Source organism: Schistocerca americana, chromosome 1, assembly GCF_021461395.2.
Source record: "Schistocerca americana isolate TAMUIC-IGC-003095 chromosome 1, iqSchAmer2.1, whole genome shotgun sequence".
In the NCBI taxonomy this organism is placed as follows: Eukaryota; Metazoa; Arthropoda; class Insecta; order Orthoptera; family Acrididae; genus Schistocerca; species Schistocerca americana.
This window is the reverse complement of record NC_060119.1, coordinates 1,121,058,623-1,121,083,368: the sequence shown is the minus strand read 5'-3', so window position 1 is coordinate 1,121,083,368 and position 24,746 is coordinate 1,121,058,623. Positions and strand designations below refer to the sequence as shown.

At 42.1% G+C, this 24,746-nt stretch overlaps 1 protein-coding gene across 1 annotated transcript in view; it reads left to right on the top strand.

The window, feature by feature from the left end:
- The window catches only part of LOC124596909 (putative inorganic phosphate cotransporter), a 98,798-nt gene that overhangs the window by 9,532 nt on the left and 64,520 nt on the right, over positions 1–24,746 (top strand). Inside the window, exon 2 of the mRNA XM_047135904.1 lies at positions 578–808. Within this exon, the coding sequence (XP_046991860.1) occupies positions 578–808 (231 nt within the window). The remainder of the gene's footprint in view (positions 1–577; positions 809–24,746) is intronic.

Here is a 24,746-nt window from a genome sequence, read left to right as displayed (position 1 = left end):
TATCAAATGTGGATATAACATGAATTAAAGTTAAAGAAATAAAAGCGTTAGGGTTTGCCAATTGATTTGCAGCTCTGTAAGAACTCCAATGGACTTGGATAGGCAGTTGAACCAAATGGATATTTTCTAGAAAAGATGTTAAATAGAACGTTGGTAATGGAGTATAATCGAACTATGTTTGGTATTCCGAGACAGCTGGGTTAGGAAATGATGTCTATAGACTACCTTAGTTCTTAAACAAGTACTTGGTTGTGTCAACTGTATAGATATGCTTTCCTCAATATTACCCTAAACACCCACTACTTTATTTCCCAATACTTGACCATAGACTGAGCACCTTTTACACATTCAACTAAAATAAATTACACAGCTCTTAATGCATCCATAGTTGTTCCGTCACTAGTGTCGAGTCTTGAATAACGTCTGACTCGCCCCGTTTACCCCTTCAGCCTGAGGGTATGCTGACGATTATCCTTTAAACATCTAGTAATTCAACGCCATAAAACCACTTCTCACATGTATACAAAATACTGAATAATCAAAGACAAGAGAATGGCTTGGATTATTATGTCCAAAGGACTACAGCTGGAGCCAATCTGAGACGAGCACCATCCTGAGTTCATTCTTCTGGGGCTATGTGGTGATGCTGGCGCCAGCCGGGTGGATGGCGGACAGGTTCGATGCGAAGAACTTGTTGTCGGCCTCGCTCATCCTCTCCGGTATCCTCACCATGCTCACAGAGGTGGCTGCAGACACTGGCGGTGTGGTGCTCGTCTGTGCGTTCAGAGTAGTCATGGGTCTCACTCAGGTACGTGGCTGTGACATCCTTACAAGGAAGACATTATTCGTGTAGTATTTGTCCTGCTCACCACACTCAGAGTAACTACATTAACATACTTCACAACTTCAGATTCTGTATTTAAATTGACTCTCACTCGTGCCAACAAGTTAAGAGATCCACAAAACAACATGAGGTAAGTCGTTATGGTGTGGACTAAGATGGGTTGTAGCATCGTTGTAACACATAATACATACGTATAGACACATGTTTTACAACTGGCCATGGGGTGTGTGTGGCACTTACAGTATACCTTCGGCATACACAATATCATTATAGTCAATAGATATATATGATACAAAACAGGTTTCCATACAAGACATGAAGCTAACTAGCAAAGCTTGTGATTGTTGCAGAAGCATCCTGTAGAAGTCTGTAAGATGTAGGTGTGGCAGCAATCCTTGGGTATAGAGAAACACAAAGAGGTACCTCACGTAAGAAGTCTAGGGAGCACGTTGACTGCACAACACTATACCCAACTTGATTTGCAGAAGAATTGTGCTTTGTGAGTAGATTTGAAATTTGGGTTCTACTACGAATTTGATCTTCGTGATGTATCCACTTTTACACGGAAAATTACATCTTTCTTATGAATATCTAGGAATATTTACAGCAGAATCGTACCAATGCATAAAACCCGAAAATCTTTAATTAAAAAGTATGAGAGGTGCCCAATAAGCATATTTCTCTATTTTAGAAAAGAATTACACACAATTTATCATGATGAAATAATTTTATTGACGTTGTACAATGCCGCTGTTGCTTTTCTACATAGTCGACATGTTTTTGCAAGCGTTTTTGGTAACGTGACATAAGTTTTTCCAAGCCAGTGTTGTACCAATTTGGATCCTTTGCTCGTAACCAGTAGTTAATGTGACTTCATCACCGGTGTTGAAGCGCTTACCTTCAAGACAGTCTTTGTGTTGAGGGTGCATATGAAAACCACTTGGGACAATATCTGGTGAATATGGAGGATGCGAGAGCATTTCCAAGTTGAATCTTCCGAGGACCGCCTACGTCATTCGAGCTGCGCGATGCCAACCATTGTAATCAAGGGAGAGAACATTGTGAGACAAAAATCCACGATGTTTTCTCTCAATGGCAGCTCGCAGATTCTTCAAGACATTACAGCACTTCTCTGCATTAATTGTGGTGTTGCGAGACAGATAGTTAACGAGTAACGACCTCTAACAGCACCTAAAGAGGACTGACATTACATTCCCAGTGGAATGTATGGCTTTCGCCACGTTTCTTCCACACCATACTCTGGCGATTCGTCTCAGTTGTCAAATGATGGACTCAGGTCTCAACCCTATGCGAATGCCCACGCAGCTTTTTACATAGACAGAGGTTAATCCCCGATGTATATCAACAGTGGACTGTCGTTTCGCTGCGAAAAATCGAATAATAGAGTGCAGCTCTCAAGTGGACGAACTTCGTAGTGGTAACTCCATGCTACTTGGCAGCATACTGGCAAGCTACTGCAGTAATCGTGGTAAGCCAGTGTGATCGTTGTCAACACATACCAGTCGAATTCGTCAGTCCTCGCATGTCATGGTTTGCAACTTTGCAGGGAAATATAATAGGGAAACTTACTACTGGATGACCCTCATAAAACCTTTCAGAGTCTTTCCAGTTTCCGCAGTGATGAACTTTCTTTTCTTTTATTTCAAGATCTAGACTCACAGCTTCATCTATGAGAGCACCCAAGTTTTTAATTGATGCTGCAGCCATATAAATTATCTCGCCCCCCTACCCCCCCTCCCTACCCCCCACAACGAACCGTGGACCTTGCCGTTAGCGCGGAGGCTTGCGTGCCTCAGCGATACAGGTAGCTATACAGTAGGTACTACCACAACGGAGGGGTATCTGTTGAGAGGCCAGACAGACATGTGGTTCCTGAAAAGGAGCAGCAGCCTTTTGAGTAGTTGCGGGGCAACAGTCTGGATGAATGACTGATCTGGCCTTGTTAATTAACCAGCCTTGCTGTGCTGGTACTGCGAACGGCTGAAAGCAAGGGGAAACTACAGCTGTTATTTTTCCCGGGGGCATGCAGCTTTACTGTATGGTTAAATGACGATGGCATCCTCTTGGGTAAAATGTTCCAGAGGTAAAATAGTCCACCATTCGAATGTCCGGGCGGGGACTACTCAGGAGGACGTCGTTATCAGGAGAAACAAAACTTCGTTCTGCGGATCGGAGCGTGTAATGACGTCTTTTAATCGGGCAGGTAGATTAGAAAATTTAAAAAGGGAATTGGATAGGTTAAATTTAGATATAGTGGGAATTAGTGAAGTTTACTGGCAGGAGGAACAAGACTTCTGTTCAGGCGAGTACAGGGTTATAAATACAAAATCAAATAGGGGTAATGCAGGAGTATGTTTAATAATGAGTAAAAAATACGAGCGCACGTAAGCTACTACGAACACCATAGTACACGTATTATTGTGGCCAAGATATACACGAAGCCCACACCTACCACAGTAGTACAAGTTTATATGCCAACGAGCTGCGCAGGTGACGAAGAGATTGAAGAAATGTATGATGAGATGAAAGAAATTATTGAGATAGTGATGGGAGACGAAAATTTAATAGTCATGGGTGACTGGAATTCGATAGTAGGAGAAGGAAGAGATGGAAAAGTAGTAGGTGAAAATGGAAGGGGGGTAAGGAATGAAAGAGGAAGCCGCCTGGTAGAATTTGCACAGAGCTTAACTTAATCATAGTTAAAACTTGGTATAAGAATCATGAAAGAAGGCTGTATACGTGGAAGAGGCCTGGAGACACTGGGAGGTTTCAGATAGATTATATAATGGTAAAACAGATTGCAGATGCGTTGAATGTTATCACCATTTCTCCGTCGAACCATTATGTAGCGAGACACGAAACTCTCGCCGACAACCACAACGGCAACTTCATTCAATGTCGGTGTACTGCAGCGTCTTTCATGTTCGCCTACTGGCCCCTTGTCTGATCTGATCACTAATTTGTGATCATCTGAACGCATCTTTCTAGTTCAGTTGATTGTGTTCATATATGAGTTGTAGTTGGATAATAATTTTTCGAATTTCCTCACGGGTTATGGCACAACGCTGATTGATTTAATCTTCAGGATTTCCGAGGAAATAAATCTGAAGGAAATAGGATCAGCATTCAATGGCGGCAATAATGCTCTTGTACGATGGTGAACCTGTCCTTGAATCTATAAACGCGTAGGCAAGTTATAGATTTGCGAGCCTCAGTGAATCTTTGTGAACCGTTGACGTTTCTTTGTTTGATGTGCCTGTGTACGTGATCTGTGATTAAGACGATAAAGAATTTCCCTCAAAAGATCGGTAGAAACATCGTTCTTCGATAATATTCGCCCCAAATTATGTCATTTGGAATGAACTGTTGTACTTTTGTGCACTGATCATCCAGGACATGTTGACCTTCGACCTACAATCCATATCAATCCTTCCAGGCGATAGCAGCATCACCTGTCGAGGAATGACTGCTAGTCAGACATAATCGGTTTGATATTTCGTTCACCTTCAGCAACCGTAGTCGTATGTAAAGAAATAATAAGCAACCAGTTGCATATAAGAAATTTAATTTCTTGTATGGTTTTGGGCACTTAGTGTCCTTCTCCAGAAAGCTTAACCTTCTGAAGAAGGTCACTAAGGGCTCGAAACCAGTCAAATGGTTCAAATGGTTCAAATGGCTCTGAGCACTATGGGACTCAACTGCTGAGGTCATTAGTCCCCTAGAACTTAGAACTAGTTAAACCTAACTAACCTAAGGACATCACAAACATCCATGCCCGAGGCAGGATTCGAACCTGCGACCGTAGCGATCTTGCGGTTCCAGACTGCAGCGCCTTTAACCGCACGGCCACTTCGGCCGGCTCGAAACCAGTCAAGAAATTAAATTTTTCATGTGCAACTGGTCGCTTATTATTTCGTTTTTTACTCACGCACAGCGCGTGCAGTATCAGTGAGCGTGCTGTCCCTGTGTAGAATGGGGAAGACGCGCGATCTATCTGAGTTTGAACTGAGTTCGAGTCTCGGTCCAGCACACAGTTTCAATCCGCCAGGAAGTTTCAATTTGATTAATTTTGTCTTTCATTTGTCAAACTTTTTGCATTTCTTATAGACATCTTTCTAAAAGTGTCAGAATTAATAGAACTTACCATTGTCAACATGTTTCCAAAGGTATCTTAAGTTCCAAACGATCTTCCTTCTTTTAGTTACATAAGAAATTAGAAATTTATTACAACTGACTAGAAAGGATGGAAGTGCCATAAAGTGATCATTAAGAAAATGAGATCACAGATATCTATTATACGGACGTTATTCAGTAACTTACCAAAAATGTGTAGAGCATTCATACAGTTTTACTGTTCTGATGTACAATTGGAGGTGAGAAAGAAGTAGAAAAATACCGTACATTACACTTTTTAAAATTATTCATCTACATTTCAATTTGCTTGTGCATCTGCAAGAATTCTGAAACTTGTATCATAAGAAAATGTTAAATGTCAGTCGAAATTCAATGTCTTTATCTCAACTTCTTTGTCAAATATTTAATAAATTGAAAACATTCATATATTATTCTTTAATAATTATATTATGTTATATTATATGATTTCTTAGCAGCAATATCTCTATTAAATAAGAGCTACTTCCACTCATTTAAACATTTAATTCTCATGTAGGCCTACAGCTAAGAAGAAATACCTACTTTTACTAATAATCTAATAGAAAGATTTAGAAATTAGAGTTTGTTTGATAGTCTGTAAGCATTTCACAGTAAATCATTGTATGTGATTCATAAAATCTCATTTTATGATATTTATACAATAAGAAGTAGAAATCATTATCTTGTGTCAATGATAGTGACTGGAGATGAAACGGATATACAACAGCCAGCCAGTATCAGGCCCATCTGGCACAGTTTACTGTCTGGCTGGGAACCAACCAGTAGGCCAAAATCTGAAGTATACTGAATTTTCAATAAATTATGAAAATGTCACAAAATCGACTTTGTTTAATTCACATATAAGATACTCTAAACAGGGTAAGCATGCAATATCTTCCCATCAAAAGACTGAGAAAAAATATATTTTAACAAAAGAATAAATTAGTGTTCATACTATTACTGATACTCAAACTGCTGCAAGCTAGTCACAGATACATTCTGGGAGCTTTATCAGATTCTGGCACTGCGTTGCATTAGCTGACCACCAAATACAAGCATCACGATTGCGAATGATTTGAACTATCTTCAGATAACAGTTAACCCCTCTTTCAATTGTGTTTGTTTCTTGACCATCACACTGACTATTATTATTTTCATTTACTAACTCATTAAAGAAATTCCAAGACGTGTCGTGAGCTTCGCGAGCCATCGTTGATTCAATATTGTCTGCTCTACTTCCTTCAGCTGGCACTCGAGACTATCTGATACTAGTGGAAAGTTCTTCGCAGAATTCGTATAAGACTTTCTGCTGAGCTCTTTCAGTTTCAACAATCCCCAAGCAATCTGTGTTGAATCTTACATGTAGAAAGTTTTCAGTCAAGTAATTTGGATCTTCATTTAAGGAGCTGAAACGACTTCATAATCCTGCTCTGGTCTGCTGTAAGTGAGAGGTCCTTTGTGCTGTTTCAACCGTATATAACTACATATTTAATGCCATAACACGTAGTTCTACTTTGGATGCGTGGGAGAGATGAGAACTTATTTTTGTTATTTCTCCAAGGGCTTCAAAAGCTTAACTGAATTCTCCATCAAGAATTACTGATAAGACATGAAATTAGTAAGCATACCATGAATAACTAAATGCAGTGACATAGCCCGTTTTTGTTTCAAGAGGGGCTCTACCACATGAAAGGTGTTATTCACTCTCGTGCTGACATCTTCTCCTTCTGCTTCAGGTTGGACCTTCAATGACTTAGTTATAATCCTCTGAAGTGAATGGACCGAACATCTAGAAGGATTATACTCAGCCTCCAAAACAACTGCGTCCATGTTAGCACCTCTGTCATAATGAGTAAATACAGGGTGTTACAAAAAGGTATGGCCAAACTTTCAGGAAACATTCCTCACACACTAAGAAAGAAAATATGTTATGTGGACATGTCACCGGAAACGCTTACTTTCCATGTTAGAGCTCATTTTATTACTTCTCTTCAAATCACATTAATCATGGAATGGAAACACACAGCAACAGAACGTACCACCGTGACTTCAAACACTTTGTTACAGGAAATGTTCAAAATGTCCTCCGTTAGCGAGGATAAATGCATTCACCCTCCGTCGCATGGAATCACTGATGCGCTGATGCAGCCCTGGAGAATGGCGTATTCTATCACAGCCCTCCACAATACGAGCACGAAGAGTCTCTACATTTGGTACCGGGGTTGCGTAGACAAGAGCTTTCAAATGCCCCCATAAATGAAAGTCAAGAGGGTTGAGGTCAGGAGAGCGTGGAGGCCATGGAATTGGTCCGCCTCTACCAATCCATCGGTCACCGAATCTGTTGTTGAGAAGCGTACGAACACTTCGACTGAAATGTGCAGGAGCGTCATCGTGCATGAACCACATGTTGTGTCGTACTTGTGAAGGCCCATGTTCTAGCAGCACAGGTAGAGTACCCCGTATGATGATAACGTGCTCCATTGAGCGTAGGTGGAAGAACATGGGGCCCAATCAAGACATCACCAACAATGCCTGCCCAACCGTTCACATAAAATCTGTGTTGATGACGTGATTGCACAATTGCTTGCGGATTCTCGTCAGCCCACACATGTTGATTGTGAAAATTTACAATTTGATCACATTGGAATGAAGCCTCATCCGTAAAGAGAACATTAGCACTGAAATGAGGATTGACGCATTGTTGGATGAACCACGCAGAAGTTTACCCGTGGAGGCCAATCAGCTGCTGATAGTGCCTGCACACGCTGTACATGGTACGGAAACAACTGGTTCTCCCGTAGCACTCTCCATACAGTGACGTGGTCAACGTTACCTTGTACAGCAGCAACTTTTCTGACGCTAACAGTAGGGTTATCGTCAACTGCACGAAGAATTGCCTCGTCCATTGCAGGTGTCCTCGTCGTTCTAGGTCTTCCCCAGTCGCGAGTCATAGGCTGGAATGTTCCGTGCTCCCTAAGACGCCGATCAATTGCTTCGAACGTCTTCCTGTCGGGACACCTTCGTGCTGGAAATCTGTCTCGATGCAAACGTACCGCGCCACGGCTATTGCCCCGTGCTAATCCATACATCAAATGGGCATCTGCCAACTCCGCATTTGTAAACATTGCACTGACTGCAAAACCACGTTCGTGATGAACACTAACCTGTTGATGCTACGTACTGATGTGCTTGATGCTAGTACTGTAGAGTGATGAGTCGCATGTCAACACAAGCACCGAAGTCAACATTACCTTCCTTCAATTGGGCCAACTGGCGGTGAATCGAGGAAGTAAAGTACATACTGACGAAACTAAAATGAGCTCTAACATGGAAATTAAGCGCTTCCGGACACATGTCCACATAACATCTTTTCTTTATTTGTGTGTGAGAAATGTTTCCTGAAAGGTCGGCCGTACCTTTTTTAACACCCTGTATACACCTACATCATACTCCGCAAGCCACCTAATGGTGTGTGGCGGAGGGTACTTACAGTACCATTATCTGATCACTCCAACCCTGTTCCACTAGCGAGTAGTGCGTGGGAAGAATGATTGTCGGTAAGCCTATGTGTTGGCTCTAATGTATCTAATTTTCTCCTCGTGGTCAATACGCGATATATATGTGGGGGGGAAGTAATATGTTGTCCGACTCCCCCGGAAAAGAACTGTCCCGAAATTTCAATAGTTATTCTGTCCGTGATGCACAACGTCCCTCTTGTAACGGGGAGTCTGTTTAGCACCTCCATAACGCTCTCTCGCCAGCTAAACGATCCCGCGACGGAACGCGCCGCTCTTCGTTGGATCTTCTCTATCTCCTCTATTAGTTCTACCTGACAGGGATCCCAGGTAGATGAGCAATACTCAAGAATCGGACGAAGGAGCGTGAGTCTGATGTCTGCTTTTCCCAGTATCTGTTTTACGAGTATATGGTTATGCCACTTAAGGTCGCTCTGGATACGCTTGGATATTTAACAACCGTAGTTGTCTCCAGCTGTTTGTCATCAATAGTGCTGCTGTACAGTAGTGTATTTCTTTTCTGTCACAGCCTGCATCAATCATCAATTCTCTGCTGGTCGTTCTGCAAATTCTTACTATCTTCTGGCGTTGCCACTTTGGTATAGACAACTGCATCATCTGCGAATAGCCTTAAAGAGCATCCGACGCCTTCTACTAGATCATTTATATGTATTTTAAACAGCAACAGTGCTATCACTCTTGCCTGTGGTACTCCGGATATTACCTTTACATCTGTCTATTTTGTTCCGTTAAGGGCGACGGGCTGAGCTCTATCTGCAAGAAAGTCTTGAATCCAGTAGCAAGTCTGCTCCGATACACCATAAGCTCCTACTTTTTTCATTAAACGGCAATGCGGGACGGTGTCAAATGCCTTACTGAAATCAAGGAACATGGGATCAACCTGAGCGCCGTTGTCCACTGCGCTGTGGATCTCATGGAGGAACAGAGCGAGCTGAGTTTTGCAGGATCTCTGTTTGCGGAATCCATGTTGATTTTTATAGAGGAGATGTTAATTTTCCAAAAACGTCATAATTCTTGAGCATAAAACATGTTCCATATTTCTACACCAGGTTGACGTCAACGATATAGGTCTATAATTGTGTGGATCTGCCTTACGGCCTTTCTTAAAAACGGGAATGACTTGCGCTTTTTTCGTCAGATGCCTTTCGTTGCTCAAGCGATCTACCGTAACTTACTGCTAGAAGGGGAACAAGTTCTTTTCAATAATCTTTATAGAATCTTATAGGTATTTCATCTGCCCCAGACGCCTTTCCACTACTAAGCGATTGTAGCTGCTTTTCAGTTCCGCTATCGGTTCTCTCAATATCTGCCATTTCGACGTTCGCACGACGATTGAAAGCAGGGACAGTGTTATGATCTTCCCCGGTGAAACAACTTTGGAAGAACGAATTCAGTATTTCGACCTTCTCTCTGCTATCTTGCGTTTTGGTGCCGGTGTGGTCGCTGAGAGAATGAATAGATGATTTTTGCCCGTTTACTGATTTTACATACGACCAGAATCTCTTAGGGTTTTTACTCAGGTCGGTTGACAACATCTTACTTTCAAAATCATTGAACGCTTCTCTCATTGCTCTCCTTACTCTCATTTTCGCTTGTTCGTCAGCTAGGTTTTTACTTCTCTTAAATCTGAGATGAACTGCTCTTTGTTTACTTAGCACTTTTCTAAGATGGCTATTAAATCATGGTGCATCTTTCCCATCCCTTGCTCGGAATATACTTGTCTAGCGCATATTGAACGATGCCTTTGAATTTTTTCCATTTGTTCTCCACATCTTCGTCCTTATCACCGAATATTTGATACTGACTGCTGTGGTATTCTGAAATTTGTATCCTGTCATCCTCGCTGAGCAAATGTATCTTCCTACCTTTCTTAAAATTCCTTCTAGGACCCGTCGTCATAGATGCTGTCACAGCCTTGTGATCACTGATACCTTCCTCTAAGTTAACTGATTCGGTAGATTCAGGTGCGATTGTTGCCAGGAGGTCTAAGACGTTACCCTCTTGAGGTGGAGCTCTATCTGCTCAAGGTAATTTTCGGACAAGACATCCAGGACAATGCCACACGGTCCCTGTCTCTGTCACCAGTTTTGATGGCATAGCACTCCCAATCTATAGCTGGTAAGTCGAGGTCACCCCCTGTTCCAATGGCATGATCAAGAAAATTACTAATGATATTCTGCAAGCTCTGTCTAAAGCGCTCTACAACTACAGATCCTGACCAAGATGGTTTTTAGAAGCATCCGATCACCATTTTGGGCCGTTCTTTGATACTCAATTTGCAAATGCATTTTCCTTTGGAAAATATCCCTGCGATCCGCGACTGATAAAGCTTTTTTTTGACGCAAAAAGAGACAGCCAAAGGTGCAACTAAAACTGATGTTCATTTATTCTGTCAGCGGTTTCGGGCTATAGCCAATCTCAAACCAACCAATGTTTGCCGAGTAAAAGGTCCGCCAAAATAGCAGTAAATAAAGTGCAAATGTATGCGTATGGTCGCAGCTACTATTCGTCAATCAACGTTCACCTTAACTAACGTTAGGTAGTACCATACGCTTTCGTACACACTTTGTTCACTTATATTTTGACGGATAGTTTATTTGGCAAACATTGGTTGATTTGAGAATGGGTGTAGCCCAAGATTCGTCACCGACTAAATAAACATACTAAACACCCCTCTGGTTGTAATAAGCCAATGGCATGTTTACATTGTGTGCACGCTTCCACTTAGCGTGCATAATGCAGTTTGAACCCAACCTGTAAAGATGTGTACTACTACTCCCCAATGGTTTAGACTTCAGAAGAATAGCTGCCATCAGTGTTCCTAAAATATTCCAATGAGTTAGAAAGGGGACCTTTATCTTAGAAGATAGTAACTGCTCCATGAAATTGTATTAATTGGAATCACTTTTTCACATGGTGGGTCATTACAATGCTCAAGGGCAAACTAAGGTATTCTGGCATTAAATTTCTCAAATAACATGTAAGTCTGGCGCGCCCTGTGTTATCTGCCCTTGCTGTTCTCGCAAAAGTTTAAGGATTATTGGTTTGGATATGAAATTACATTTCATCGGTGCTCGTTTCCAATTTAATGTTTGTTTGTTTTGCTGTGGAGTAACGTGCGGAATGAGTACTGCATTCTTAGACAGCCAGTTATTCTTGGCTCTGGGCCGGCCTCAAGACAGAACTTATCTGTTTTGCCCCTCGTTCGTTGCCTGTGACTTAACTGATGCGAGCAACCTCGGATAAGGGTTCGCTCGCTCGTTTTTACTCATCCATCGTCCTGTGTTGCGTTCTGTTACCCGAAACAACTGGTCAGCTGGAAGGAGATCAGAAACGCCTGCTTTCTTCCACCCTCGAAGTTCACACTGCAACAGTGTGGTTGGTCCACCCGTTAAAATCATTGTTTCCTACAGCAAACGCACACTTCCCTCTCTCTCTCTCTCGTCTTCTTCATGCCAGGAAACTGCTTATCGCCCCTGCTGCTATCCTCGGTGCATCTGCATTTCTAGTGGCAGGATGTGATCTTGGTGATGTGTTACAACGACGCTTTTACAAATAATAATCATTAGCTCAGCTCTACACTCTACTTTCCCCGTTTTAACCTTCTGTGATGTTACATAAAAAAGGAAATTTTTTATATTTAACTATCTTTTTATAGCCTCATCAACTTTATAAAAAGAGGCGTCTTTAGCCTGTAATAAAAAACCATGAAGTTATGCCTTGTTATGCGCATCGGCTGTCCCTTTGACAGTAAAACCCTTTAATCTAAGTTATCTGCCTCCTTTACTTTACAACCAGACATATTATTTTTAAGGTTATCTAGTTTCCTCAGCTGCAAAAATGGTTAGTCTGAGTGGAAACTATGTTAGTGACTTGTGAATGTGTCAGTTTCATTTTCTCCATGCAGTTAGTAATTTACCTTCCCTACTCCATGTTGAACTTACGATTTAAGTTAGTTTTGTATCTAAAACTTCAGTTTTGGACTTCCTTGCTTTTCTACCATTTTCCTGTTACTGCTTCTGTCTCTTTAACTCTATGTTTGTTTGTCTGAAACAAAAACTCCTCTAATACTTTGTGGATGTTTACTGCATTGACCGACATCATATCTTTTCCTTGACTCTTTCTAACTTTATAAAATACATATTTTATCCTTCCCTTTATTATATTCAACTTACCATGAACTCATCAACTCTAAACTTTGCACCTTGGCCTCTATTGGGTCTGACATGAACCTCTTTCTCTAAATCTCCCTAACAATTCTCCTCTAAGTTGCATACTCTGATGCCTACAACTTCTTACAACACCTCGCATGCTCGTTTGCATTGAGTGCGTTAGATAAACCCATTATAAAGATGTCATCTGGCGCTTCCTGCGATCATAAATACCAATAATACCTATATAAATAACTGACATAGCCTCTAAGGTCCACCATCTAAATATTTCCCTTCATCTCCTAACTAATCCATTAAATTACAGGACCATACCGTTAACATCGATATGCAGCAGAATTTTAGATTATTTATTGTGTTCGAACATTATGAATTACCTCGAAGAAAACGGTCTATTGACACACAGTCAACATGGGTTTAGAAAGCATCGTTCCTGTAGAACACAACTAGCTCTTTATTCACATGAAGTGTTGGGTGCTATTGACAAGGGATTTCAGATCGATTCCGTATTTCTGGATTTCCGGAAGGCTTTTGACACTGTACCATACAAGTGGCTCGTAGTGAAATTGCGTGCTTATGGAATATCGTCTCAGATATGTGACTAGATTTGTCATTTCCTGTCAGAGAGGTCACAGTTCGTAGTAACTGAAGGAAAGTCATCGAGTAAAACAGAAGTGATTTCTGGCGTTCCCCAAAGTAGTGTTATAGGGCCTTTGCTGTTCCTTATCTATATAAGCCATTAGAGAGAAAATCTGAGCAGCTGTCTTCAGTTGTTTGCAGATGACGCTGTCGTTTATCGACTAATGAAGTCATCAGAAGATCACAACAAACTGCAAAACGATTTACAAAAGATATCTAAATGGTGCGAAAAGTGGCAATTGACTCTAAATAACGAAAAGTGTGAGGTCATCCACATGAGTGCTAAAAGGAACTCGTTAAATTTCGGTTACACGATAAATCAGTCTAATCTAAAAGCCATAAATTCAACTAAATACCTAGGTATTACAATTACGAACAACTTAAATTGGATAGAACACATAGAAAATGTTGTGGGGAAGGCTAACCAAAGGCTGTGTTTTACTGGCAGGACACTTAGAAAATGTAACAGACCTACTAAAGAGACTGCCTACACTACGCTTTTCCATCCTCTTTTAGAATACTGCTGCGCTGTGTGGGATACTTACCAGATAGGACCGACGGAGTACATCGAAAAAGTTCAAAGAAAGGCAGCACGTTTTGTATCATCGCGCAATATGGGAGAGAGTGTCACAGAAATGATACAGCATTTGGGCTGGAAATCATTAAAAGAAGCGTTTTTCGTTGCGACGGAATCTTCTCACGAAATTCCAATCACCAACCTTCTCCTCCGGATGCGGAAATTTTTTGTTGACACCGTCCTACATAGGGAGGAACGATCACCACGATAAAATAAGGGAAATCAGAGCTCCTACGGAAAGATACGGGTGTTCATTCTTTCCATGCGCTACACGAGATTGGAATAATAGAGAATTGTGCAGGTGGTTCGATGAACGCTCTGCCAGGCACTTGAATGTGATTTGCAGAGTATCCATGTAGATGTAGATGTAGATGTAATGAATGAGTTAGCCGTCTTACCAACATTAACCAAATGGAGTATAACTATTTACAGTTACCCACATGTATTTATATTCTTTGGCATTCTCATATTTGTTACATTGTTTTATAAGACAAGAGCTTCAAGATAAATTACATATTAAGCTATTAAATTTAACATCGTATGTTAATGTTTAAAAATATTTAACACATCAACTTCATAAATTAAGATACAATACATTTTTACAGAAAAACTGGTGAGAAACATTCCTGAACCTAACCGTAGTATTTCTTTAGGTGACTCACATGGTATCTACCCAATGATATTCTTGTTTTGGGATGTACTAACTCCACGGCATTTTTATGGATAATCTTACCAATTTCCAAAGGCCCCCTTATATTCTGCATAGGTTGGGTGACGTTTCATGCTAATACTGCGTTCGCTCTTCTCTCTTCTCCCCGTTGTATGTCATTCTATTAATTTGTTTCATAGCAAAGTTGTCTTGTGTTAGTATTGGACAGTCATCCGAACAGTCCACATCTCCATCTCCTAGTCAATTCTCGACTTCCCTGGATTAGGACCTCGAATTTCTATCTGATCTTGGTGTTCGACAGAATCATTTGCCTTCTGTATTTCTTGGTTGGCTCGTGTCAAACTGCTTTGTCCTGAAAAATTCTGGTTCTGCTGCTGAAATCCTCCTGATCTACTATTGTTTCCGTCATTTGACCAATTCTGGTTTCTTCTATCAAATCCTACTTGAAAACATCCTTGATTGTTGCCGAAATCATGCTATGGTTGGTAATTTCCAATTGAATTGAAAGGTAGACTCACATTGTTGTTCCCATTTACCAATTCGATTCATATTACGAAATCCATTCCCATTCCTCGGTCTATTATTCCTATTATTGGCGCACATCATTCTCCATTTTCTTGCGTCATTTTCACCGAAAATAAATTCCAACTCATGAAGCACTCCTTTAAACGCTTCTATATTATTGCCGCCCCTGCCCGCCAATGATTATTGATACCAGAGTGGCAATTTCATTGTGCACATCCTAGTTAATTCTCTGTTGCTCTACAGATTATCCAAACATTCGTTCCGTTTCGCCATGTCATCGAAGAACTTGTTCGCAGCTCGTGGTCTTGCGGTAGCGTTCTTGCTTCCCACGCACGGGGTCTCGGGTTCGATTGTCGGCGGGGTCACGGATTTTCTCTGCCTCGAGATGACTGGGTGTTGTGTGTCTCATCATCACTGACTCGAAAGTCGCCGAAGTGGCGTCGGCTAAAAAGGACTTGCAATTTCGGCGGGCGAACACCTCGCATGGGGTCTCCTGGCCAACAATGCCGTACGATCATTTCATTTCATTTCATCGAAGAACTTAATTGGACTCTTATCTCCCAAACTTTCAAATGATTTCTTCTGTAACAATCCATATTTCATCCAGTTCTGCGCCTCCGCAGACCTTGTCAGAAATGCTGAATTAAATTCCTCGAATGAATTGCACATCTACGCTATCCTTTGGAAGGTTTCATCAATCGCGCCATCCATATTTCCACATAAAAAATCCAGTACATGTCTTAACAGCCAATGTTGTGGAAGATCTACTTCAAATTGATTAATAAATTTTCTTGGGTATAGGCTACTCCCATTTTGAGTACTGTTAGGAAATGATCATTGTCAAATCGATTTCCTGCAGTCATTTGTGCCGAATTCTGATATGGTAAGTAAGAAATATTCTGTTGCTGGGTGGTGAATCTTTGGAACGGCGTACAATTGCCTGTTTCAAGTAGTTCGTGGCGTATTTCGCCTATCCTTCAGCGTTTGCTGTACCGAAGGCAAATACTGAGTCGTAGCATAACTCGTACTGTCTCCTATTGTGGGCAGTGGTGTAATAAATGGCGTCTTCTGAACATCCTCCATTCGTATAAAATTCTCTGTTGGTTGAGTCGGTTTCCTGTATCCTTCCAGCATCTGACGGTTGCTTTGTGGCGTGGGCGCCCCTGGTACTAATTATATTTTGTTCTGCGGAAGCTCGTGTGCCGTACTCTCTTTTTCTTGTAAATTATCTACACGCACCTGTAATTGTTCTACGTTCTGCGACGTGCATTCGGCTTGCTTCATTAAAGACAATGAAAGATTCTTAACTTTGTTAAGTACATCCGTTTCGTGTTCTACAACCGAGTCTACAGACACAACGGATTCTGAAACATCACTGCCATTGTTGGTACATGCTTCTATTGTTTGCTTCAATTCGCTACGAAGTTACACGAATTGTTGTTCGTTTTACTGCGGTTATTTTGCCAATATGGCTGTCAAACATCTTCAGCCCGGCTTTTGTCACTCTTTTCTGGATGTGTCTTCAACTGTCTGGCATACTTCGCTCGTAGCTTTCCATGCTAATGAATCAACACGTTTGCTGACTTTTTTCTAGCTCCGTTAGTGTTTGTGAGCGCAATGTATTGAACTCTGTACGTATCTGCTTTTGTCCTGCCATTAGCGACATTCTTTTGTCTGCAGCTCTCGGAGACATTCTTCCTCCATGTTTACTATTGATCTTACTTTCTGAATGTATAGCACTATCACTAACACTCCTTTGTCTCCCTACACTGACATATGGGATTGAACCTACTCACGTTCTGCAACAGATCTTCCATCCGCGCATCATCAGATTCTGGTTCTGTGTCGCTGGAATTTTCTGCCTGTCTGTGACTACCATGCTTCATGTCTCTCTAAGATTTTCACGACTTTTACTCTGCATTGGGTGTGGTGAAATGACAACATCTTCGCCTACCATTCTGAACTGATGCATTTCACGTGAGTCACTACTTTCACAGTGTTGCGTCTCATTTTCGAAACGATCGAGATTTTCTATTTCCTGATTTGCCTTCATTCTGTTCCTTTCTGTCTTTTCGGTTCCTGTCTATGGTGCATTGCCTGGGATCTAGTATTCATTCGATCATAAGATTTAATGGGTTTCCAGAAATGCATGAATATGCTATCTTATTCTGATTCTCTTGGTCCATTTCCCCAATATATTCAACCCCTCACAACGCCATTTTAGATAACAAAATCAAGCATAACAACGCCACTATAGATAGTGAAGTGAGGGTGAACTTTTGGAGAATCACTACTGCTCAACTACACAAAATTGATCAATGTCATGAAATTGTCTTAATCCAATTAAATTAATCCAGATAAATGAATGCAATCAGCTAGTGTGTCACACATGTACTTTACATTATACTTCTAATATATACAAGCTCGAAGTAAGAAGTATTCAGTCAAATCTATTGCTTTCATAACAATTGTTTTGTTAATTAACCATCCTGGCAGGGTCGCCATTATCTAAACACCTCTCTGGTTGGTAATAAGTGAATGCTGCACTACTGGCCATTAAAACTGCAACACCACGAAGATGACGTGCTGTAGGTGCGAAATTTAACCGACAGGAAGAAGATGGTATGATATGCAAATGATTAGCTTTAAAGAGCATTCACACAAGGTTGGCGCCGAAGGTGACACCTACAACGTGCTGACATGAGGAAAGTTTCCAACCGATTTCTCATACACAAACAGCAGTTGACCGGCGTTGCCTGGTGAAACGTTGTTGTGATGCCTCGTGTAAGGAGGAGAAATGCGTACCATCACGTTCCCGACTTTGATAAAGGTCGGATTGTAGCCTATCGCGAGTGTGGTTTATCGTATCGCGACACTGCTGCTCGCGTTGGTCGAAATCCAATGACTGTTAGCAGAATATGGAATCGGTGGGTTCAGGAGGGCAATACGGAATGCCATGCTGGATCCCAATGGTCTCGTATCACTAGCAGTCGAGATGACAGGCTTCTTATCCGCATGGCTGTAACGGATCGTGCAGCCACGTCTCGATCCTTGAGTCAACATATGGGAACGTTTGCAAGACTACAACCATCTGCACGAACAGTTCGACGACGTTTGCAGCAGCATGGACTGTCAGCTCGGAGACCATGGCTGCAGTTACCCTTGCCGCTGCATCACAGGCAGGAGCGCCTGCGATGGTGTACTCAACGACGAACCTGGGTGCACGAATGACAAAACGTCATTTTTTCGGATGAATCCAGGTTCTGTTTAAAGCATCATGATGGTCGCATCCGTGTTTGGTGACATCGCGGTGAACGCACATTGGAAGCGTGTATTCGTCATCGCCATACTCGCGTATCACCCGGCGTGATGGTATGGGGTGCCATTTGTTACACCTCTCGGTCACCTCTTGTTCGCATTGACGGCACTTTGAACAGTGGACGTTACATTTCAGATGTGTTACGACCCGTGGCTCTACCCTTCATTTGATCCCTGCAAAACCCTACATTTCAGCAGGATAACGCACGACCGCATGTTGCAGGTCCCGTACGGGCCTTTCTCGATACAGAAAATGTTCGACTGCTGCCTTGGCCAGCACATTCTCCAGATCACTCACCAATTGAAAACGTCTGGCCCATGGTGGTCGAGCAACTGGCTCGTCACAATACACCAGTCACTACTCTTGATGAACTGTGGTATCGTGTTGAAGCTGCATGGGCAGCTGTACCTGTACACGCCATCCAAGCTCTGTCTGACTCAATGCCTAGGCGTACCAAGGCCTTTATTACGGCCAGAGGGGGTTGTTGTGGGTACTGATTTCTCAGGATCTATGCACCCAAATTGCGTGAAAATGTGATCACATGTTAGTTCTAGTATAATATATTTGCCCAATGAATACCCGTTTATCATCTGCATTTCTTCTTGGTGTAGTAATTTTAATGGCCAGTAGTGTATGTTTGCATTGTGTGCACGATTCCACTTAGTGCGCGTAACACTGTTTAAACCCAACCTGTAAGGAAAGATGCTATTATTCACCAAGGGTTTGGACTTCAGAAGAATAGCCACCATCAATATACCTAAAATATTCCAATGAGGTAGAAAGGGGATCTCTATCTTAGAACAGATAGCAACAATCCCCATTAACTGTATTTATTGGAATCACTTTTGCACATGTTGGGCCATTACAAGGCACAAGATTAGTCTCAGGTATCGCCTGTTCTGACAAGGGGACCCTCCTGGTACTAAATTTCTCAAATAACATAAACTGCAAAAGATCAACAATATCACAACATTCAGGATACTTAATTATTTTAACTGAGAGGAAGACTCTCTGGTGGAAGACTATCCTAATGTCGAGCTGAACAATATTACTGGCTCTAACAAATTTAATTCTTTCCCCACAACTGTTAACCAAACGTGGTACATGAAAGAAACACGTTAATTTCGGGAAATATTACAAGGAGGACACATCTTCCTCTTTGAGCGTCGTATCACTGGAGTAAAAACTGGTGTGTGACACGACATTTACATTTAAGGGCGTGCTGCATCCCTTACCTAGCGTTGCACAGTGTCGTCGGCTAGGCTGCTGCCGTGTGTTGTCGGATCTGTAAATCTATCAAAATCCTATACTGAGCCTGGCTGATTCTGTATCAGCAAACTTGCCCTACGTTTTTGTGAAGCGAAAAACGTTAACTTCATCGTAGTTTGCTTTTAATGGCCAAGTACAAGCGCAAGGCCGGCGCACCGTGTGTTACTCTGCCCTTGCTGTTCTCACAAGAATTTAACTACGAGTATGTTGGCTCTCTTCGTTCTTCGCTCAGGAGATTTATGAAAAGAATTCAGCCAGCTCTTGTCTGAATTTTGGAGTTGGGTGAACAAAATGTTCACACCAATATATCTCCTTTCCGTGTCGTCACGTCAGAGGGGGATGCCCTCTGACGACCACGACATGTCAAGAGAAAGTGCCTGTCACGTTGGGCAGTTGTGCGTCTCCTCAGCCTAGTTTCCCTTCCCTCTACAGTGGGGTTGGACACGGGATAGAACAGCCAATGGCAGTCGCTCTTGCATTTCTTTTAGCCATGGCTGCCAATCAGCAAATGGCCTAATAAGTACAGTGTCGTATAATTCGCTGGCTTTCAAGTGAACAGCCAGTACTGTTACCTCCGTTATTAACCCTTTCACTGCTCATTTACTCTCAGCGGCTCCCGCCCTGTGCGCGATATTTTCACCCGGTGCGTATATATACGACTGTGGCAGTCTACCGTTATTATTGAGATAAAAATGAGCTGCAAAATCCAGTATTGTCGGTGTAAATCGTTTCCTTTTTTTTTAAATCTTTGTTCAGAAAGTCTTAATTTGTTCAAAAAAGGTACTTTATCACTAGAAAAAAATACAAAACGTATTACATTAGTAATACTTCAAAATGTGATATCTCTCGAAACAAAAATTCAAACATGAAGGCACATTACATTTTACACAAACGTATCATGTGTCATTTCGTTTATCATGTTTTGCACACACCTTCTCTGGGCGGCCTTCTTCTTTGAAGTTCCTGGGACTAGCGAGATAAAGTGGCGCTCGGTTAGGCGTAAGGGATTGTCACCATCAGCCGATCTCCTTTCACAACGTCCCTCGGCTTGCGGTTGGTGATGAATCTCTAGATCTCCTTCATAAGTTTCTGTTGAAAATCAGATACTGAAATATTTCGTCCCGTTTGAGTTTTATATAATGCACGCGCATTGAGCAGAGAGGGTTCCGCCAAATGAAAAAAATACTTTTTTATATCATTTTACTGTTTTTCGTATACATTCTACTGAACTTCGCATCATGTCGCTTCTGTCGACGGCCCCCATATTTTCAGTGTCGCTTACGTTGCAAGCTGGTTTTGTTTTTGGTTCATTCGTGGTTCTGTCAATTTTGTCAGTCGCTGTAATTTTGCTTGTATGAAGAATCGAAAGTATCCTCACTTCCAACTTATCCTGCCACTTCAGAGCAAGAAGTTTATCTGTTGACATAAACTCGATCTCGCCTTTTCTAAGTTTTTTTGAGAAAGCAGGCATGCCCTTGCGGTTTGTTCACATAGTTCCACAGGCATTAGTGACTCTGTCATGCAAATAAGAAAATAACGTTGGGCTAGTGTACCAATTGTCAACATATAATGTGTGACCTTTACCAATGTAACGTTCAAGTACAGTGAGAACAATGTTTTCAGGTATTCCAATATTTACACCAAAGTCAGTTTCTTTTTTTACGTCTGTTGCTGTACCCACATAAATAATAAAGTCAAGAATATAACCAGTTTCACAATCACATAACACAAAAAATTTTACACCACATCTGTGGCGTTTGGAAGGAATGTACTGCTTGAAGAAAATACGACCTTTGAAGAGAACTAAACTTTCGTCAATGCACAAATTTTTAAAAGGATAGAAAGCACCTGGAAATACGTTTCTTGAGTGATGCACAATTCGACGTAATTTCCAGATTTTGTCATCTCCAGGTTCCTTACTGTCATCAGCAAAATGTAACATTCTAAGTAACACAAGATATCTATCTCTCGACATGATTTGCGCAAACATTGGAGTAGACAGTAACAGATCATTGGTCCAATAACTGTTTATATCATTTTTTCTCACTTGAGCCATCAGAAAATTTACAGCAAGGAAACAGTAAACTTCGTCACTGTGTTTTTCTAACGTCGCAGTCTTGATTTTTCACTGGCATCATTGCAAAGGTGTTCATAATATAAATTACATTGCTCGGCTATGTAGCTCACAGTTTCTTGGCTAGAAAAAAAACTAGGAAGCAGTCGTATACAGTACATAAATCATCTAAATTGACGATTTTGCAACCGGGACCACTGTTATCGAAATTATACACTTTAGGGTCCAAATCAGAGTCTTTCACGAATGTCCCAGTGTCAGATACTGTGAACATCCTAGAAGAACGCGTGGCACCTGATATATGTGAGCTTGTGCGCCACTGTCTGACGACCACCTATTTCAAGTGGAGAGGTCAATTTTATGAACAAACTGACGGTGTAGCTATGGGCTCACCCCTATCGCCTATCGCAGCAGAAATTTTCATGGCGGCATTTGAGGAAACAGCCCTCCGGTCCGCACCATTACGTCCAAATTGTTGGCTTCGCTATGTCGATGATACTTTCGTCATCTGGCCCCACGGAGAAGAGGAGTTACAGAACTTCCACAAGCACCTTAACCAACAGCATAGGAAAATTCAGTTTACAATGGAAACAGAGAAGAATGGGGTGCTGCCCTTTCTCGACGTGGAAGTTTATCGAAAACCTGATGGTAAACTTAGCCACAAAGTGTACAGGAAACCAACCAATACAGACAGGTGCCTTCACGCCTCCTCCCACCATCACCCCACGCAGAAGAAGTCCGCCCTGCACACGCTAACGAAGAGAGCGTACAGGATAAGCGACGAAGAACATCTGAAGACAGAACTTGAACGCCTCAGGTCCATCTTCGGAACTAATGGCTATGGGAAGCAGATGATAGACAGCACCATGTCGACAAGGGAGAAGACTAATAGGGAAGAGGAGAAGGAGGCACAGAGCATTGCTGTGTTACCATATGTACAAGGGGTCACCGAACGTATTGGCAAAATTCTACGAAAAGCCGACATCAAACCAATTTTCCGAAGCAGAAACAAAATATCAGACATGCTCGGTTCTACCAAGGATGCAGTTGACAAACTACACACAGCTGGCGTGTATGAAATTGGTTGTGCGTGTGGATTAGTCTACATAGGTGAGACGGGACGTCCGATTAGCACAAGGCTCTCGGAACATGAAAGATATATCCGCCTGAAACAACACACTAAGTCAGCAATGGCGGAACACCGAGACGAGTGAGGGAAACCAATATTTTTTCAAGAAGCCCGCGTCCTGGCGAAACAGCCTCTCACTTTCAAAAGAAACATTAGAGAGGCGATAGAAATAGCAAAAAGACCCGCCAACATGAATAGAGAGGACGGGTACAAGCTTCCGAGGTCTTGGCTGCCTGCAATAGCGGGGCTACGGAGCGGCGGCAGAGCCGTGGCGGCCCATGCAGACACGCGGAGAGCCGCAGTAGTGGTCGCGAGCACACAAAGCAATGGCACGCCGCAGCCGGCTTCTGGACAGCATGGAAACAGTGTGACGTCACAGCCATCACCTGTTCGCTATTCGTCCGTCTCCTCCAATGGGGTGGATTAATATAAAGACCAATAGAAAACAGCTATTCAGCCAATGACAGATAATAAAGGAAACACCAATAAAGCATACCTTTCACCCCTCCTCCTCCTCCTTTTACAGCCAATCAAGTAACGACACGGTTTTCTCGTGCAGCTATTTAAGGAACCAAGCGTGTTCATTTAGCAGTTAACGAAAGGCCCTGATGAAGGCTAGCTGCAACGCTGGCCGAAACATTGGCGCATTTTAAATTATGACGATGCGGTCTGATACCCTGAAGAATTTTATTGAAGAAGACAGAGTCTTTCCATCTAAAATCAACTGTTTTGTGTCTCTTAGGAGTTTTTTCAGGCATACGCTCAGGCGTTTCTCCGGAATCGGAGAAAAAATCGACGATAACATCAAAATCTGGATCTGCATTTACTGGTTCAACGTTTGTTGATTCACAAATATTTTTTTATATTTGTGGGGACAGATTTATCTGCCAGCTCGTCGCCGTCATTATTGACCTCCCATAATCAGCTGGATTGGGCATGATGATGCCCTCGTCGTCACTTTGGTTTAGAAGACTCAGCAGCTCATCGTCTGTAAACGGACGGTAACGTCGCGTCATTTTATTCGGTAACGCGGAAACGGCCGCACACAAACTAGGTAATATAGCGATACGAATGAACTCAGCAGGAAGAGAATTCAGCATTCGATAGTCGTTCAGGAACTTCCTAGTATTCCAACAATTAAACTGCAGACTTGCGCAACAATTACCTCGGACTCGCTGGCCCGATTGTCGGCGTTATACGTAACTATACGACTGTAGCAGCGAACCGCTGTAAGTATTTTTTATAGCAAATAGTGTATATACGTCTGGAGCAGTGGAGCGATTAGCGTATATTTACGTCTGGAGCAGTGAAAGGGTTAACACTCCATCATCCACAAGAGTGGTAAGTCATGTCCTCACGCGCCGCTCACGCGATACACAGTTCTTTCCCCGGTTCTCTGCCGTGTCCATCACTTGCGCTTGACTTTGACCAGGCTGTGGCGCTGCAGGCCATGGTGTTACAGCGTGGCTAACTAAAACTGGCATCCCCTCCAGTGATGTTTCCACCCTGTTTCTACGTAACAGAAACATGCAAATTTACGTAAGGGAGTTACTCTCGTCGCTCTGTATGCCACGCGTATTAAATCTCAAACAAGTGAAATATTCTCGCGAAAGTCCGTCCATGTTTGAAAACCAGAGTCTTGCAAGACTGTAAACGGCACATAGAACTGAGGCACCCGACATATGTGTCCATAATACTGACACCTTCCAACATCAGTTTTAGTTGCAACTCTGGCTGTCTCCTTTTGCGTCACAATCTGTCAGTGTGTTGCTGTCCCACTATATCCAGCACACTAGAGTTATGTAAGCTTCTTTGCTGTATT